Source organism: Panthera tigris, chromosome E1 (genome assembly GCF_018350195.1).
Source record: "Panthera tigris isolate Pti1 chromosome E1, P.tigris_Pti1_mat1.1, whole genome shotgun sequence".
Classification (NCBI taxonomy): domain Eukaryota; kingdom Metazoa; phylum Chordata; class Mammalia; order Carnivora; family Felidae; genus Panthera; species Panthera tigris.
Window position 1 is genome coordinate 28696936 of NC_056673.1, and position 17836 is coordinate 28714771.

At 57.5% G+C, this 17836-nt stretch overlaps 1 protein-coding gene across 4 annotated transcripts in view; it reads left to right on the forward strand.

Moving 5' to 3' along the window:
- Positions 1-17611, forward strand: part of CUEDC1 (CUE domain containing 1) — an 83240-nt gene extending 65629 nt beyond the window's left edge. For 2 of the 4 annotated variants that reach the window (XM_042966530.1, XM_042966531.1), the window contains 8 exons: positions 2469-2596; positions 7443-7569; positions 8298-8490; positions 9625-9729; positions 12067-12138; positions 13758-13816; positions 14631-14701; positions 16800-17611. In XM_042966530.1, coding sequence (XP_042822464.1) covers positions 2469-2596; positions 7443-7569; positions 8298-8490; positions 9625-9729; positions 12067-12138; positions 13758-13816; positions 14631-14701; positions 16800-16917 — 873 coding nt within the window. In that variant the 3' untranslated portion in view covers positions 16918-17611. Of the gene's footprint in view, positions 1-2468; positions 2597-7442; positions 7570-8297; positions 8491-9624; positions 9730-12066; positions 12139-12961; positions 13056-13757; positions 13817-14630; positions 14702-16799 lie in introns of all 4 variants that reach the window. The other 2 variants (XM_042966532.1, XM_042966533.1) reach the window with 2 other exon arrangements.
- Positions 17612-17836: the final 225 nt, after the last annotated feature.

A 17836-nucleotide genomic window follows, 5' to 3' on the forward strand; every position in this document is an offset into this window, starting at 1 on the left:
ACCCACAGGGCTGTGAACCTTTGTGGGGCTTCACCATCCCCTAGTTAGGCCTGTACTGTGCGAGCTTCTGTTTTTCTGAGACCCTTGCTTTCCAAATTGAGCCCCTTCTCAGCACCCCGCCTTGGCTGTGTCCCCAAGCCCCCACCTTTGGACCTCTGCCTGGCCCGTCGGCAGGCAGTTCCTGAGCCAGCGGAAAGTGCTTCAGAAAATTTATGAGCAGCAGCTGGAATGACAATAATGGCTGACTGGTGGATGGTGGGCTGCCCGAGGGGGATCCTTGCTACAGAAACATATCTCCTGTCAGACAAATGGCCCAGCCCTCAGCCCCGAGAGCACCTGGCAAGCATCTGTCACCCACACGGAGTCAAGCCAAGAGGCCACAGAGCCGAAAACTTCAGCACCTTTAGAGCCAGAAGAACAACCTCATTGTGGCTGGTGGGGTTGCAGGGAGAGCGGCAGAGGGAGGCCAGAAACATGGCTGGGGTTACTCTCCCTGGAGACTCGGGATCAGCCTTTCTGGAGCGTGCCTGGCCCACTGCCTGCCTCCTTGGCGTTTCCTCATTCTGCTCCAGGAGCCTCTGATGAACGTCTGGTTCTTGCGGCCCCAGGAGGCTGTGCTGAGGAACGGAGCGGCTAGCAGGGGAGGGGGCCTCCTGGTGCAGCCCCCAAGGCCTGCTCTCCCTGAGTCTGGAGGCCGGCCACTGCAGGCCACAGTTTAGGAAACCCCAAACAGCTTCCTTCTGGGAAGACTTCCTTCCCAGCTCTCCCCTCCTCCCCCATCTCCTTCACACCAGCCTCAGTGGGCCAGGTCGGCCAGCCACTGAGGGAGAAGCTGGCCTCAAGGCCCCGGTCTGGAACCCTGGCCCTCAGAGCAGCAGGGTCTGAAGAACGGGCTGGGGGTCAGGAGCAACACGTTCTCTGGGGGCACCTGGTAGTTGCTGAGCCCCTGTCCTGTGCCAGGCACCAGGGGCTCCCCAGTGAACTGGACTGGAGCTTGCAGTGTTCTCTCTCTCTCTTTTTGCTTCTTGTGGAAATTTGGGGTAAGCAGAGCAGCGGCCCACAAAGCAGCTACATTCTTCTTTTTCTACAAAAGCATCTGTTTAAATACTTTCCGCCTCAAAGGAAAGAACGTTAGTGCATTCCAGGGCGGGAGGCCTCCTTGGGTCAGGCTGGCTGTGCATGCACGAAGTGTGGCAGTGCGTGTGTGAGTGTGTATGCACTCGTGTGTGTGCTCACTCACCTGCCAGGGTGTCCCTGCAAGACCCTGGGCGCCTGGGCATGGGTGGGCTCAGGGCAGAGAGGGGGTAGTGCAGCCTGGCCCCGCCTCGGCTCGCAGAAACAGGTTAGCGTGGCTTCTGCAAACTCACTCGGGGCTAAAAGGCAGGGCCTGGGGCCTCAGGCCCATTGACAGCCTCTGAGCCCTTCCCATGTTCCTTGGTCTTGGAGGAGATGGGAACAGAAGTGGGGAGCAGAGGACGGGAAGCTAAGGTGTAGGTCAGCTGGGGTTGGTTTGACCTGGGATCTCCTGGTTGATGGTCACCTCCTGCCCCGGACTCCCCTGTGGATCTCTGGGGAAGGATCTAGGTCAGTCCATGGCGCAGGAGCCCTGGGTCTGGCCCAGCCCTTGGCTTTTCCCTGCCCTTCTTTCTGGCTTCTGGATGAAGAGAGGCGTCCAGGGGGGAGAGACATTCTGGGTCTCTCAGGTCTCCCTGAGACCTGGGTCTCTCCCCTTGCCACTGTCCCCCCCGAGAATCCAACCAGGGTGTGTAGGTGTTGTGCCTGACAGACAGGTCTTTGCTGTGGACGCCATGTCCAAGTTGAAAACTCAGTTCTGAAAAGAACACATGGCTTTGCCATGTCACTTAGTCAACCTGGGTCTCAAGTTCCTTATCTGTAAAATGGGAGTAACAATCCTTATCGTACCTTGCCAAGTCGTTTGAGGTTAAGGTGAGCTAATTGAGGTAGAGGCAGTCTGAGAGCATGAATGACGTTAAAGTTACTTATCAGAAGGAACACACATACCGAAGGGTACGTGTGGCCGTGTGGCTTGATGAAGTTTCCCCAGCACTCAGGTCAAGAAACATCAGCAGAGCCCGGAATCCGGGTGTCTTCGCAGCCTTCTCCACCCCCTGCAGAGGTCATATTGCTCTGACTTCTAGCACTGTGATTTGTTTCGCCTGTTTTTAAAGCTTGCTTGGGTGGGTAATGCTCTGAACATTCTTTCGGGGACGTGTGCTTTCATGCCCATTGAGTATGTTGGAACTGTAGGGTCAGAGGCGGCCATGCATTTAGCTTTACAGAAGCCCAAACAGTTTAGCAGAGTGGCGGCCGTGTCCCTTTACACCCCCACCAGCAGCACAGCGTTCCCTTACTATGCATCCTTGCCCACACTTGTGATTTTGTCTGAATGTTATGTAAATTCAGGGAAGGATTGTTAACATTTTTTTTTTTTATTGTGTCTGATATAGATCTTGGAGAGGACTTTGGAACCTGATAGCTCCGATGAAGAACCCCCGCCTGTATACTCCCCGCCAGCCTACCACATGCACATGTTCGACAGGCCTTACCCGCTGGCTCCCCCCACCCCACCTCCCCGGTGAGAATCCATCTCCTCTCCGGGCTCAGGGCGGTGGGGCAAGGGATCAGGGGTTGGGCTTGAGAAACAAACACAGTGGGAAACTTGGCTGGACCCCTCAGTATATCATTCCACCAAGAACAGGCTTCTACAGCAGCAAGAGACATTTTAGCTAGATACCAAGGAGAACTTTCATGCCGTAAGGATCGAAAGAGCAAATATTCACTAAATTCATCCTCTAGGCCAAGTGCTGTGCTGAAGGTGACTGGGGACACGATGTTAAATAAGGCTCAGCCCTGCTCTCTGGGATCTCACAGTCAAGGCTGATGCACGTGGGAGAAACATGTACTGACGCTTCCCCTCCTGAGCCGTCGGCAAACATTACTAATTGATCACTGTGCTCTTTCCTGCTCCGTTGAGACAGAGCTTCAGAATCCTCTCCAACACAGCACTCCCAGAGTCCTCAGTGACTGATGGAATGGAGATCTATTGGCTATCCCTGGCCTAGGCATGTCGTGGGTATTTTCAGGCAATGGGAGCAAGTTAAGTCTTTTTCTGGGATAGTCTGGTAATTGGAGACCGAGGAATGGACTGCTGGGTCCTTGGAGACTTCTGGCAGGTGAGGGACTCTGTAATTTCGAAGTTTAACCGGAAGCTCGTTGCCAGCGGGGTCCCGCGGTCTCTCGGGGGCTTGTTTTTCTGTGCCTCGTGTCTGTAGGGGGGCTGCTGGGTGGAGTCCAGGTGCCTCTGTGTCCGGGAGTTTCATTTCCTTAGAATGGCTCAGGGCGGGGGTGCTGAGGAGTGGGGACACATGATGGGACAGGGGACTTTTCCAGTGGATCGTTTCTTCTGGGGATCTTGGGAGCCTCAGATGGCAGTAGTGAACTCTGTCACACCCGCGTGGAGAGTAACAGCAGCTACCGTTTACTAAGTGCTGGAAACCGGTGAGGCTTTCTTTGTACGTTCGCCGCTTAGGAGGCAGGCACTGTCATCCTCATTTCACAGGGGAGGAAGCGAAGCCTAAGAGAGGTTTCGTAACTTGCTCAAGACTACAGAGCTGAGCTTTGATTTGGTTCTGAGTCCACAACCAATGTCCTTGCTGCTGTCTGTTGCCTCCCTTTATGAGAACATTCTCTGCGGTTGCAGCTCAGAGGAGCTGATGGAGGCCTAGAAGTTTACAGGGCAGAGGGGACAATGTTTTGAGTCAGGGGCAGGAGCAGAGCTGGGTCCTTCCTTGATTGCAGGGGGTACCAGGAGGCTGCAGTGTGGGGCGGGGGAGAGGCAGGGAGTAAGTGGGTTGGTCTGGGTGAGGCCTCGGCAGGACTGGCAGCCTGGCACAGGTCATGGAACCCAGGGCTAAATAGTTTTCCTTCGACTTTTCTTTCTTTTTAAAAAATATGCCGAGATGCTTTCGCAAAAGGTGCAGTTTCTGTCAGGCAAAGTGGTTCTGCCTGTTTTTCAGAAGCGAAAACTGAGGCCGTAAGAGATGGGATCCCAGCGTGAACCCAGGGGGACCCCGGCCACATCCTTCTTCCTCTCCTTTGGCCGGGTGTTCAGCTGCTGTGGGTGCAGTAGGGCTGCGGGCAGGGGCGGTGCAGCTCAGTGATTGAAGCCACTGTTGGGGGCAGGATGACCTCAGCACTAGACCAAGGCTCCAGAGCCCTGAGACCTGGAAATGAAGGCTTCGCTAGGCCTGGGAAGGATACAGGGAAGAGAACTTGAGTCGTGCAGTCAGAAAAAAGGAAAGTGCTTTCCCACCCCTGTCTTTCAGCTGCCCAACTTCTGATACTTTAGGTGCTTCTGCTGTGTGGGCTTTGGCTCACTACCTAACCTCTCTGAGCTTTGCTCCCCTCACATGTGAAGTGGGACTACTAATCCCGGCCTCGGCACTGCTGTAAGGACTAAAAGAGATACCGTGCGTGGAGCACTTAGCAGTCCCAGGCGTGAATCAGACCTACTATCTGTGGTTTCCTGCTCCCTCCCATCCCTGGCTGTACCACTGGCCTCTGAGCTCTAATGTGGAACACTGAGACCAGTGGTGAGGCTTCTCTCAGGGGCCAGTGTTCAGAAGAAGCGGGGCCAGGCTCTGAGCGTGTGCCCCTTTGTCCCAGGATAGCCCAGATATGCCCCTAGGCCATCTCCAGGCGTAGAACATTCATTTCCAGCATTTATTGAGTCACCTGCAACATGCAGGTGCTGAACCATGTGTGTGACGCTGAGATGAATGTAGCATTGCCTTGACCCCCAAGGAGATCGGAGTCTGGGGGAGGTACAGGGCTGGGGCAAGAAAGCCTGCCTAGAGGAACTCATGTCTGAGCTGTGTCCTGGAGAGGTAGAGGACAGGAGGGTATTTCAGGCAATGGAAGCAGCATGTGCAAAAGCCAGGAGGCAGGAAAGGGGGAACCATCCAGGAGCTTCAGGAGTCCGGGGAACTCCGGGAAATGTGGAATGGCCTTGAAGGCTGGAGGTCATGGGGAGCCTCTGGGTCCTCTGAGGAGCTTTGGCCTTATCCTGCAGCCAGCAGGTTTAAGCTGGAGAGTGACAGGATCAGGTTAGTGTTTTAACAATCTCCGTCTGGCTGCCAGGAAGGGGTTTGGGGGAGGAATAGCAGGAGGTCCCTGAGGGACTGCAGCCAGGGCGGCAGGGTTTGGGAGCTTGCCTTGCTCAGACACAGAGAGGCAGGGTGATCCGAGGGGTAAGTGCCCGGAAAGTCAGGACCCCTAGGCCCAGATTTCACTGGCCCCATCTGTGTGTCCCTGGACAGGGCCTGGATCCATCTGGGCCTCAGTGTCCAGTGTTTACCAAAATTCCTCCCTGGGAGGTTTATGTCTGAAATCTTCCTCGAGTGTGATGTTCCCTGGGTAAACCTGCGGGTCTGATGGGTGTGCGGTTTTAGTTTTGGGGTCTAGGGGCCAGGAGAGCCTCCCAGCCTTCTCTCTCCTTCCCCTCCCCCAGCTTGCCCTTCCCTCTATCTGAGGGATGAAAGAGGTCTCTCAAACCCAAAGGCACCCCTCCGCACTGGCCACCTGCTGTTTTTCCATTGAAATTACAGCCTTAGAAGTTTTTTATTTGCCTCTCAGCTCATTTCTGACATTCCTTTCCGACCACAATGGAGTTGCCTGGGCTCAGGCCCCCCCCCTGGCTCTCGCAGCTGTGGCTGACCTCATCTCTGCTGGTGCCAGGGCAAGGGCTGGGGAGGGACTGGGCACGTCCTTCCTGGGGACCACGGGCCCAGCAGTCAGGGAAATGGGGCTGAGGAGGGGGCCTCCGGCTCCTGTCCCCCCTCGCCTCTTGGTCTCAGTAACTAATGGCCAGAGGGGTCCCAATGCAATTCTGGGAGTCTCTCTCTGCCCTTGCCTGGGTGGCTCTGGGTGTGGTTGAGTTGGGGTGGGTACCTGTGTCCTAGGGGAAGGTGCTGGAGAGGAATTCTCTGTGCTGGGACCAACCCGGGTGGTCTGCGAGTCCCCAAGAGACATCCTCTCCTCTGCCTCGGGCCCTTGGGAGAAATGAAGCCTCCAACAGTGACAGGTGGCAGAGTGATGTGGAGAGAGATCCGCCTAGGACTCAGAGTCGCGGGTGGTGATGTGTGCTCTTCTGGAGCAGTCCCTCACCTGTACACGAGAGGGTGGACAGCGTGCTGGTTTCCTTGGCTCCCACCGCGCACTTAGCAGCTTGTTATCCCGTCTGCTGCCGCCCCCGCACCCCCCCTCGTCCTGCCAGGCCACCCGCCCAAAATAGAAAAGGAAAGGAAGTTATTTCCACAGTCAGCGGCAGCCCGGAAAAGCTCCCCTCTAGTGAGGGGGCGGGCGGGATTCCTGGAGCTGGAGACAAATCAAAGCCAGGCGAGAGTGGCCGCCACCCCCAGCCCGCTGCCTTCTGTGTGTGTCATTTCCCTGATTCAGCAGAACACGTGTCCTGCGGTTGCCACGCTGCAGGCTGCCGAGGAGCTGTGGGGAGCTCCTGGCCTGGCCCCAGGCTGCCCTCAGGCCCGGAATGGCAGGGCAGAAGGCTGGGGGTCAGGGGGGGCCCATGGCCCCCCTTCTCTGCCTGCACACACCTTCCCCTCCACCGTTGGCCTCTGCCTTGGCCCTCGGACCTCCTGCCAGGCACCTTGCGAATGAGGAGCCGCTCCTGAGCACCTCTTGGAACAAGAAACTTTCCATTCCCACCTTCAATGTGCCTTTTCAGAACTCTGTTCAAGACATAGCCTCAGAGCCTCATGAGGGGCTCCTGTATGCTTGGGCAGGGAGGCAGTTTTTCCATGAGGAAGCTGAGTCCCAGAGGGGAGCAAGGTCTTGCCCAGGACCGTCCTGCTGGCTGTGACTGAGCCAGAACTGGAGCCTGGATCTGCTCTACTCTGTAGGGATCCTGCCGTCCCCATGTCCCCCCCCCCCCCACCCCGGCAAACCAACATTCGGGCGGACTGGGCTTGGTGGTTTATGTGTCTGGTCACTGGGAGCACACCTGTTCTCAGCAGCCGTGAGGGCACACTGTCCTGGGTGCTAGGGAAATGCTGCTGTGTTTAGAGGACATTCGTAAACATCTACCTGTGAATCCATGACACGCAACTTGAGCGCCGTGAACACAGAGTGCTCTAGGCCTAGAGATCTTGAGGGCACAGGGTGGCTGGAGAGCAGGGACTGTCTGGAGCACGAGAAGGCTAGGCCCTGGGGCCAGAGACTGAGGTTAGCAGAGGCCTGATTGGGAAAATGAACTGGAGCCCTCGGCCTTCGTTCTGGAGGCAGTGGAGGCCTTGGGAGGCTTCAGAGCAGAAACACCATTCTGAGCAGCTTCCCGGTGTCATGGGCCGGGACCCCCGTGTTTGGGCCTGACCGTTCCCTCCTCATTGTTCCCTCTCATCCTCCAGCATCGATGTGCTGAGCTCCGGACCTGCTTCGAGCCAGAGGCGCTATCGTAACTGGAACCCACCACTGCTGGGCAACCTCCCGGATGACTTTCTCCGCATCCTGCCCCAGCAGCTGGACAGCATTCAGGTAACGGGGGAAGCCCCTAGCTGCCTGTGCCACACCTCCGCTTGCCCACGGCTTGTGCCAGCCGTTTTCACTTCCTGATGTTTAAGCCCGGGTGAGCTATTTCTGTTGCCTTGGGTTCGCAAGGAAAAAACGCTGAGCCCAAAGCCTCATTTCCTGTCTGGGCCTGCAGGTTTCCTATTCCACCCAGGAAAGGTGACAGCCCTGAGGAGTCCGTGGCTGCAGCCATCAGCTCAGGCTGGAGGGAGGTGGGCCTGGGGGCAACTGGCCGTGGAAGGGCAGAGCACCTTCCCTCCCTCCCGTGGGAAACGGCCAGGGGCAGCTTCTGCCCCTGACGTTGGCACAGCCCGAGGGGCCCTGCAGAAGGGGGCCTCACCCTGGGACAGGTAGGACAGGGGGAGTTGGGAGTTTGGGAATCCATGTGGAGCTGGCCAAGCTATTGAGCAGTTTGCAGATCACTTTTCAGGACTGATTCCTCGGGACTGACGAGGGATGGGGTGGTCCAAGGGGGAGGAAAAATAGTTTTTAAGACCTAGCCACTTTCCCCGCAGAGAGGCCTCTGGCCTGCTAAGTTGGATTTTGGCTGACCCCTAGAGCTCAGTAGCAGTGCAGGCCCCAGGGTGAGGCTGGAGGCTCCTGGGAAAGAGCACGTGTGCACCCAGATGTGCGTGGATGTCTGTGCGGCACGTGCCCTTGCGAGAAGCCATCTGGTGTGCTTGCCCCCCCGTCAGGGTAACACTGGGGGCTCCAAGCCCACGAGCGGAGAGAGAGGCCTGCCCCCCGTGGCTGGGCCCGGGTCCCGGGACCAGGAGAACCGCTGGAAGCAGTACCTGGAGGACGAGAGGATCGCGCTCTTCCTGCAGAACGAGGAGTTCATGAAGGAGCTGCAGCGCAACCGGGACTTCCTCCTGGCGCTGGAGAGAGGTGGTGCACCGGGCGTGGTGCCACGGTCACTTCTGTGGTGGGGAAGGGGGCTGGAGTTGGCTTTAGCCTTGGGGCTCAGATGAGGCACTGAGCTGGAGGCCAAGGTGGCTTCTGTCCTGTTGATACACGACCCCCACCAACTTAGCCCCCCCGGGATTCTGGGATTCTGCCAACAGGGACACGGGTCAGTGGCCAACTCTTCTCCCTCCCCTGGGACTCAGAGCAAGAGGGATGTGCCTTCTTAGGCCCTCTCTTTGCCCCTGTGCCAGGCACTGGCCGTGGCCTGGAGCTGGGTCCATAGGGGCTCTCTGAGCAGAGGACATCAGAGCAGGGCCTCTCAAGTGTTTTGGCAGTTTGGGTTATCTCTGGCTGGGGACTGTAGTTCCCAGTCTGGCTGCCTTTCTCCTTCAGGGTGGGAGTGTGTCTGTGGTGGGGTGCGGTGAGAGGCCTGTGGGAGGCCTGTCTTGTGAGGGTGTGTGTGTGTGTGTGTGTGTGTGGTGTGTGTGTGTGTGTGTGTGACTGACAGTGTGTGGTTGGGGAGGAGTAAGGTGTGCAGAGAGAAGGTTGGCTCCAGACCTGCAGCACAGGTGCTGGGGTCTCAGGGCCTGGCATTTTATTTTATTTTATTTTACTTTATTTTTTTAAAGTTTATTCATTTTGAGAGAGAGAGAGAGAGAGAGAGAGAGAGAGAGAGAACAAGCGGGGGAGGAGCAGAGAGAGAGAGGGGGAGAGAGAGAATCCCAAGCAGGCTCCATGCTGTCAGCTGTAGAGCCTGACGCGGGGCTGTATCCCATGAACCGTGAGATCATGACCTGAGCTGAAATCCAGAGTCTCTTAGCCCACTGAGCCACCCCGGCGCCCCAGGGCCTTTCCTTTTAAATGAAGGGTTGGACTACATGATCTCTCAGCGTCCTTCTAATTCTGATGTTCTAACATTCCATCCACGTGCTTGTCAGGGCAGTAGTTTCTATGGTACGGCTGGTTCTTTGAGAGCCGGTTGACGTGTGTGTGCACATATTTTGTGTGTGTCATGTGAGATCTGGGGCCTTAGCCGCCAACGACCTCCTGTGTCTCAGCCCAGGGTGCCCCTGGGAGAGAGCTAACTGTCCTGACAGGAATGTGGTCCTTTTCCAGATCGTTTGAAATACGAGTCCCAGAAATCCAAATCCAACAGCAGCAGCAGCAGCAGCAACAGCGTGGCTGTGGGAAATGACTTTGGCTTTCCCTCTCCTGCCCCAGGTAACCTTGCCTTCCTAGGAGAGAGGCCCAGAGGGCATAGAGGCTCACACCCCAGCTGTGCTTTGCATGTTTGGAGTTTAGAGGTAGGGTGAGGAAATAGGCTGGAGGGGAGGGTTCTGACCCCACCACCGCACTGTGGCGTCAGAACTGTGAGTGACATGGCCCTCCACTTAGCAGGCCTGGACTCTTACCAATCCAGTGGCTGCTGGAGCCCCCCCTGGGATTGGCTAACAGGCTGGCTGAGCTCAGAAAGTGCCTGGAGCATGGCCAAGAAGGGGACATACCACATCACATATGTCCCGTGGTGGGTGGGCTCAGGAAGGACTCAAAGACTTCTAAGGCTTGATCTCCGCCCTGGGGAATGCAGGAGAAACATCCCCCAAAGGGGTAGAACCAACCAGCAAAGCTGAGGACACACTGATTATAGCAAATGCTCATGGTGAGAAGGGCAGGGAAGGGTTTATTCATTCAGTCGCTGGGGGAATCCCCATCGTAGCCAGGCCCTGCCCTAGTGTTGGAAGAAGAGAACTTTGAGTTTCATGTACAAGGTGGTAAGAAGCAAGAACTGCCCCAAAAGAGGGGCAGGCCCCTCCGGGAGCCCTAACCCGCTAGAGGTGGGCCAGGAAGGGACAGCAGGCTGTTGGGATGCACGAAGAAGCGTCGGGCTAGAGCTGGGAACATGGGAACAGAGAGGTCTAGGAGGCCTAGATTCCGTACTTGACATCTGGACCCTGCCCATGTGTCCCTGTGTGTGCGTCGGGACCCCTAGCCAGTCAGTTCCTTCCTGCGTACATAGGCTGCCCACCTCAGAGGAAGAAGCAGCAGCGGCTTTTGCCCAAAGCACACCTCACATCACGCCGTGGAGTGGGGTGGTAGAGCAGAGGATGGGAGCTCAGCTGATCCCAGCTCAGAGGAAGAAAATCCTGTGGAACTGATTCATAAGCAACAGGCTTGGAGCTTAGGCCCCACCAGATGTGCATCTGGTAGTCTTAACGACAGTCTCTTGTCCTTGATCCTGAATTAACTAGACACACCAGGGCTGCTGGGATGGATCATAATGACTCACAGGGGACTTAGCAGGCAAGGTGACTCGGGATTAGCCGAGTTGCAGGGTGGAGAGCAGGGGCTTTAGAAGGGCAGCGAGAGATGCAAGTGGGTGCTGAGTGATCGGGGAGACTCTAGGTGGCCAACTGGGTTTTGACTTGGGAACTGGCCCTATTCTCATTCCTACTCATTGTCTAAGGAGTCAGGAACTCCATGTCTGGAGGGACTTAATGGAGTTGCTGACCCAGGCAGGAAGGAGAAGGGAATCTGCACGGACGAATGTCTGCTCCGTGCCCACGCCTCGTCTCCATTCCCTTATTAACCCTCTCACTGGGTCGGGCTGCAGGCCAGCCTCTGTGTGCTGGTGAGTATCTAACAGCCAGATCAGGGTGCAGGGGCAGCCCCAGTGCTTAGCGTCTGTGACTTCCATGATGTAAACACTCCCACCATACTGGTTTCAAGCTACCAGCATGGCTTTGCGGAACACGGAGTTGGTCAGAGCAGTGGACGGTTGGAAGAGTGTGTGAGCCACGCGCACAGGACATACCACTGTCTTGCCTTTTACACAAAAAAGCAAAGCAGGGCTTGGCAGATAAAGAAGTCCTCCTCAAACCCCTAGTGTCCTCCTTTCTTTCCTTTTTTTTTATTTTATTAAAAAAATTTTTTTTAATGTTTATTTATTTTTGAAGGAGAGCGAGAGAGTGCAAGCAGGGTGGGGGGCACAGAGAGGGAGACACAGAATCGAAAGCAGGCTCCAGGCTCTGAGCTGTCAGCACAGAGCCCGACGCGGGGCTCAAACTCACGAACCGCGAGATCATGACCTGAGCCGAAGTCGGTTGTTTAACTGACCGAGCCACCTAGGCGCCCCTCCTTTCTTTTTCTTTTTTTTTTTTTTCTTATATTTATTTTTTAGAAAGAGAGACAGAACATGAGTGGGAGAGGGGCAGAGAGAGAGGGAGACACAGAATCTGAAGCAGGCTCCAGGCTCTGAGCTGTCAGCACAGACCTGACACGGGGCTCGAACTTAGGAACTGTGAAATCATAATCTGAATCAAAGTTGGAGGCTGAACCTACCGAGACACCCAGGTGCCCCTAGTGTCCTCCTTTCTTAAAGCTCCCTCTTGGTTAGGGAAGAAGCCTGATTTTTGCCTCTCTCCTCAAATGGAAGGGTTGGGGCCGTCCCCTGTCCTATGGGGACAGCCCTGACCTGCTTCCCCTGGGCCCCCAGCCCCGGGGCCTTGGGCAGCTACTCTCCCTCTGCAGCCGGACCTCAGAGGTGTCTTCCCCTTCCAGGAACCAGTGACGCCAATCCTGCTGTGTCTGAAGATGCCTTATTCAGGGACAAGTTAAAACACATGGGAAAATGTGAGTCCTGCCTAGGCCCCCTCCCCATCTCTTCTAAGACAGGCGCTGTGGCCTCGTAGGAGGGAAGGAGGCATGGGTGTTTTTAAGGTAGCTGACTCTGGGTGAACCAAAGTGACATTTTAATCGCAGGCTGGCTCCCTCAGCCTTCCTGCCTCGCTTCCCTCTCTGCGGCTGAGTGTGGATACAAATTAAGTTTTAAATCCTCTTGAGCCAGCTGTCTGCAGAAAAATAATAATGTGCTGCACCCACCCCACCCCGTCCCTGTTTCAGAGTTCACGTTCTTTGTGGCTTGAGGGGACTTGGCCTGATGAGTGGGGAGGCCCGTGTTAAGCCCACTGTCTGCAGGCAGGAGGCCAGAGGGGTCGGTGACCTCTCCCCGCAGAGTCCTGGCGGCCAGGACGAACCTACCCCCCTCCTCCCCTCCCCACCACCCAACCACGTGTGAATGAGGCTGCCATCCTTCCAGGCTCCATTTCAGGGAAAATCTCGGATTAGTCATGGAAATCCCAGAACCGACTCTGGAGGTGGTGAAGGGGGCGGGAGAGGCGGCGGCGGGAAAGACAGCCAAGACGCATCGGTGTCTGTCACAGCTGGGGAAGGAATACCCGGATCTCGGGCTGCCTGCCCGGGCCTGGTCCTGCTCTCGGTGGCCTTTGCTGCCCCTGCAGGCCGGGCCGGGAGGGCAGCCTCCCTGCTTGGGGATGCCCGGCCACCCGCCGCTGCAGCCACCGCCGCCGCATTCCTGTCGCCCTCCCACCCGGGGGAGGGAAGGCGGGATGGCCCCGTGGCTGCGGCTCTCCGCTCACGGGTCTCTCTGCCCCAGCCACCCGGAGGAAGCTGTTTGAGCTGGCCAGGGCCTTCTCCGAGAAGACCAGGATGAGGAAGTCAAAGAGGAAACACTTGTCCAAGCACCAGTCGTATCCTTTCCGGCCTGGCGCTGGGGGGCTGCGGGCGCCGACCCCCTGGCCAGACTGCCGGGGCTGCGCTCTCCCTGGGGCTGGGACCGGCTCTGCGGCCACCCCTCTCCTCCGCGCGCCCGAGGCCAGCCCACCGCCCTGCCTGGACCACCGTGACCGGCCCTGGGGACAGGCCAGCGTCTCCTGCTGCCTTCTGTGGGCTCCCAAGGAGAGAGCTCCACTTTCTGGCCGGGCTAATCTGCTCTTGGGAGAAAACTTGGTTCTTCCACTGAAACCAGCAAACCTCTCCCTGATTTCCTGAGTTGAATCGATCTGTAGCTCTTGCTACCTCCCCACTTTCCTCTTTGTCCCCTGCCTCCTCGCTTTCAGTGGTTCCTTGAGGAAAAATAGGGTTTTCCACATTTTAACCTAGACTCCCACCCATGCTTGTCACATGGGACCCAGGCTACTAGTAGCTGAAACGGCCAGTGGGGAGCAGGGAGGAAGCCCCTTCTTCACCCCAGAGATGGGAGCTGGGTGAGAAAGTCTCCCCGCCCCCCCAAGGAAAGGAGGCTTTGGGGAGCCCTGGGGGAGAAGGCTGGAAGGGGAGGAGTCTCCTGGGCTCGCAGTGGGTGGTAGCCAGCCAGGGGCAGGGGGCGGTACAACTGGAGGACGATGGCAGTGCCTCCCACCCCTGAGACGTTTTCCTGAATGGCCTGGCAGGCTGGGAGCTGCGGTGTCAACGGCTAATCTGCTGGACGACGTGGAGGGTCACACTTGTGGTGAGGCGAGGAGGGCAGGGAAGCTGGAGCTCTAAGTTGCTTGTGATGGGTGATCCTCCAAGAGGAGGGCCCGGCTATTTCATGGGTGGGCCCAACCTGGGGGGGATACATCATGGATAGGTGGGCAGGTGACCCAAGGAAATGGGTCCTCCTGCTTGGTTCGTGTCGCCTCTCCCTTCCACTCCCCGAAGGAGGCCCCGGCCGCACCTCCACCTAGATCTCTCCCTGGAGCACAAAGTGTCAGGTGCTGTTTCTGGGGAGTCTTCCCTGGGGTGGGAGGGGGCAGGCAGGCCTACTCACGTGGAGGGGCCTCCCCTTGAGAACCAAGCGCTGTGCAGTTTTAGTCTCTGGGCCCAGACACCTTTCAGCGTGCATGCAGTCCCTCCCAAAAGACACTGCCTTAGATGCTAGCAGGCCCATAGCTGAACCTGATCCTTAGGCCTCAGAGCAGAGGGGCCCTTTGGTCAGGAGACACCCAGAAGCAAGGGCCAGGGGGGTCTTAGAGGCCATATGGAGGGTGCAATTTCCGCACCCATTTTACAGATGAGGAAGCTGAGGGAAGGACTTGTCCAGGGTCTCAGAGCTCAGTGATGCAGCCAGGCCAGCAGCTAGGTATTCTAACTCCACACTGTGCCCTGGTGCCCTCACCAATCCCACGTATCCCCCCGCCCCCACCCCACCCCAGAGTCAGCTTGTGCCCCAGCAAACAAGGGGGATGGAGAGAGTTGGGTCAGTTCCCTTGCCCAGCCTGGAGGACGTGCCTGCGTGACACCCTGCATGGTGGAGGATGAGACAACTTCCCTCTGCTTTTCAGATGAAGACTTCCGGGGAAGGCGTCAGGACGCACCCAAGATGGAGGAAGCCCTACGGGAAGGACAGTAAGAGGTAAGGCCTGGAGTCACAGCTGCCCAGAGACCGGGCCTGCCATGCCCTCCTCGAGGTGTCTTCCCAGGGCTCCGGAGGCATTGGGCTCAGGCAACTGGATGGCACAGGTCCTGGTTTTCTTCCCTTGTTGTGAGAGGGGACATGGTCTTCTGCATGGAACTCGTCTTTGGCCTGCCTTCCTTCCTTCCTTCTAGCAGAGTAATCACACCTGCCTGTGCCAGATCCTGGGAAGAAGGGGGGGAAAGTCAGCTTTGACCTTGAGAGTTTACAGCCAAATTGAGAAGACAGTCCAGGACACACACTGCACAGTGGGAGGGCCACTTAAGAAAAAGTGACATGGCCTCACCACGGCCGAGCACACGGAACCCTCCCACTGCCTGCTTGGGTTGGGTGGTGTAGGATCGGCCAAAACCAGATGAAGAAACAGCCTGTCTGGAGGCAGCTCTGTTTCTGGCTGCAGCCCTGGGCCCTCAGGCTGCTTTTCCTCCTCTTAACCTGTGCATCCCCGGGGTTGGCGGGGAGTGGGGGTGGGGGTGTGGATCAGGGAATGTCAACACCTCCTCCAGGGCTCAGTGGAACCTGTCCCTGTTCCAACTCCCTCTCTGCCCATGCTTCCTTCCCCTAGCCGCTGTCCTACAAGGCTCCTTGAGCTGACGGTGTGGCAGGTATGACCCTGTTTGAAGAAATACTTGCCTCCCTCAGGATAGTTGTAGTGGAGGGAGATTGGCCAGCTGGCCTTCACATCACTTCAAAGTGACTGCCTGTCACACCCCCCCACGATGTGGACACACTCAGTCTTTCCTCACGCACGGAGCTGCACCCACGATTTCCACTGGTCCGGAATGCTCAAATACGGCCAGCCGGGGAAGGGCCCCCACAGCCCCACCGCTGCTGCCTCCTTCGGTCTCCTTTCCACTTCTCCCCGGGAAACTGTGTCTGGTCCAGAGCCACCCCCCACATCAGGACCTTGCCATCATTTATTTCTCTCTCCAAGTCTTCGAGCTTTTCCTTTTCCAGCGTCTTCCTCAAGTCTATACCCTGTTCCTCCTCATCTTAAAAGCCAAGAGATTTCATCGTTTCCCTTCATTGCCCGACTTGTGAAAAAGTGGCCTCCTCTCCACCATCCCCAGGTTGATCCAGGAAGGTCACCGGCAGGACCAGGTCCTTCTCCGGTTCTGTGTCTTTGTGCCATGCCCCACCCCCCTACCCTGCTTCTGTGGCCCAGGCCTCCTGGGCCGCCTTCCTCTCTTCCTCTCTGCTGTGTGCTTCCTGCTCCTGATGGCCCTCTGGGTCCCTCCGCCCCAGCTCTCCCCCAAGGTCCACCTTTGACTCTCTTCCAAGTCTTCTCACTCCTCTCTGGCAGTCCACCACGCTCATTTACAGCAACAGCAATACTTCTGTGCAGCGGGCTCCAGAACCTGAATCTCCCTCTCAGTCTGCCACATCCACCCTGAATCCCCACCGTGCCCAGGATTGTCTTTCCAGCCCTGGGTATGAACTCACTGGCAGCCAAACAACACCTTCCTCCTGACTTCCCCATTTCATTTCCCCTACCCCTTTCAGCCCCGCGCTGGCAAACTCTCACGGCCTGGTTAACGCTTGCTGGTCTCTTCGCTGCCCCTGCTCTGCTCACCCCATCTCCGGGACACCACTCTCCTGCCATTCCCCTCTTGCTGTTTGAGCGAGTACAGGCTTCCGAACTCCCAGCCTGGTGTGTGTGGCCCGCTGAATTCTGATCCCAGTTTAGTTTTCTGCCCCTCCAGGTCCCCTGGGTCCAGCTTATCTGAGCTACAGCTGCGTCCCGGAATGGGCTGGCCCCTTCCCCACCTCTCGGCCTTTCCTATCCAGCCGCTTCCCCAGCCCCCTACTCTATCTCTAGCTGCCAGAGGCTCTGCTCTCACTGTTGTAGGAGCTTGGGTTTGCGGGGGCAGGGCATGACCCGAGGCAGAGTTTCAAGGCTGGCATAGAGTCCCCGGAGGAAGGACAGGGCACCTGTCTTTGGTGTCTTCTGCCCCAAACCGTCTCTCCAGGAACCACTGACAAGGAAAGACCCCCTGGGCTCCATTGAAACACTTCTTCCATCTCTCTTCCCCACCAGATGCCAGCAGTTCCTCCTCACCGGACAAGATCTGACCTGGCAGAGGCGGCTGGAGAGCAAAACCGGCCCCCAGCTGAAGGGCCCAGCTGCAGCCGGACAGATGGTGCTTGAGTACTGAGGCCTCCTGATTCTCCGGCCCCAGTCCAGCCCAGCCACTGCCACTGCCACTGCCATTTTCACGGGACTTAGAACTTTGGAGTTTTGTGCTGTGATTGGAGGAAGGACCTGGGGCCCCTAGGGGCAGCAGCCAATCATGGCCCCTTTTGTAGCCAGGCTGTTCTATGGGCAATGAGCAGAAATGCAGGAACCACCATCAACTTGACCCCCCCACCCACCTTGTTTAAAAAAATCCCGGAAAATAGGCAAAGGTGGGGGTGCCCAAGAGGGCAGGATGGTGAAGGCCCGAAGGCAGAACCCCTGCCTCTCTCCTTTCCCCATCTCTCCTTCTGGGCAGCAGACACTGCCCGACACCCCCCCCCCCATTCCCATCCTCAGCTCCCTCCTGGGCACCTTGGGCCCTTGATTCCCATGATTTCCTGCATCCCAGCCTTTTCCCCAGGGCTGCTGACCCTTGGTACCATCCCTGCACAGATCCGTGGGTAGGAGAGCCCTGGGCAGTCACTCAGGCTCCCTCTGAGTAGTTACGGGCCACCGCAGAGAGGTATCTACTGACCGCCCCTCCGGCTGCCCCTGGGGTTTGCATGGGCCCCCAGCAGGGACGAGGAGGGTGGCCCCCAGGGAGCTGGAGGACTCTGGCCAGGCAGGAGGATTCTTTACTGTGGCAGGAGACAAAAACCAATTCTGGATGGGAACTGGGGAGGCGGGGGAGGGGGGGGGCGCGGTTCACGGGTGGGGTGGGGGCCCTGAGCAGAAGTCCTGCTGTCACTAAGGGTGGGCAGCAGCAGGTTCTGAAGTGATCCTTGAGAAAGTGCAGGACTGAGGAGCGTGAGGGATGAGGCTGCCAGCCTGGGTGGGGGCGGGGCGCCTGGGGCAGAAGGGCTTGCTGGGCGTCTCTTGCCTAGAACAAGAAGGTGAAT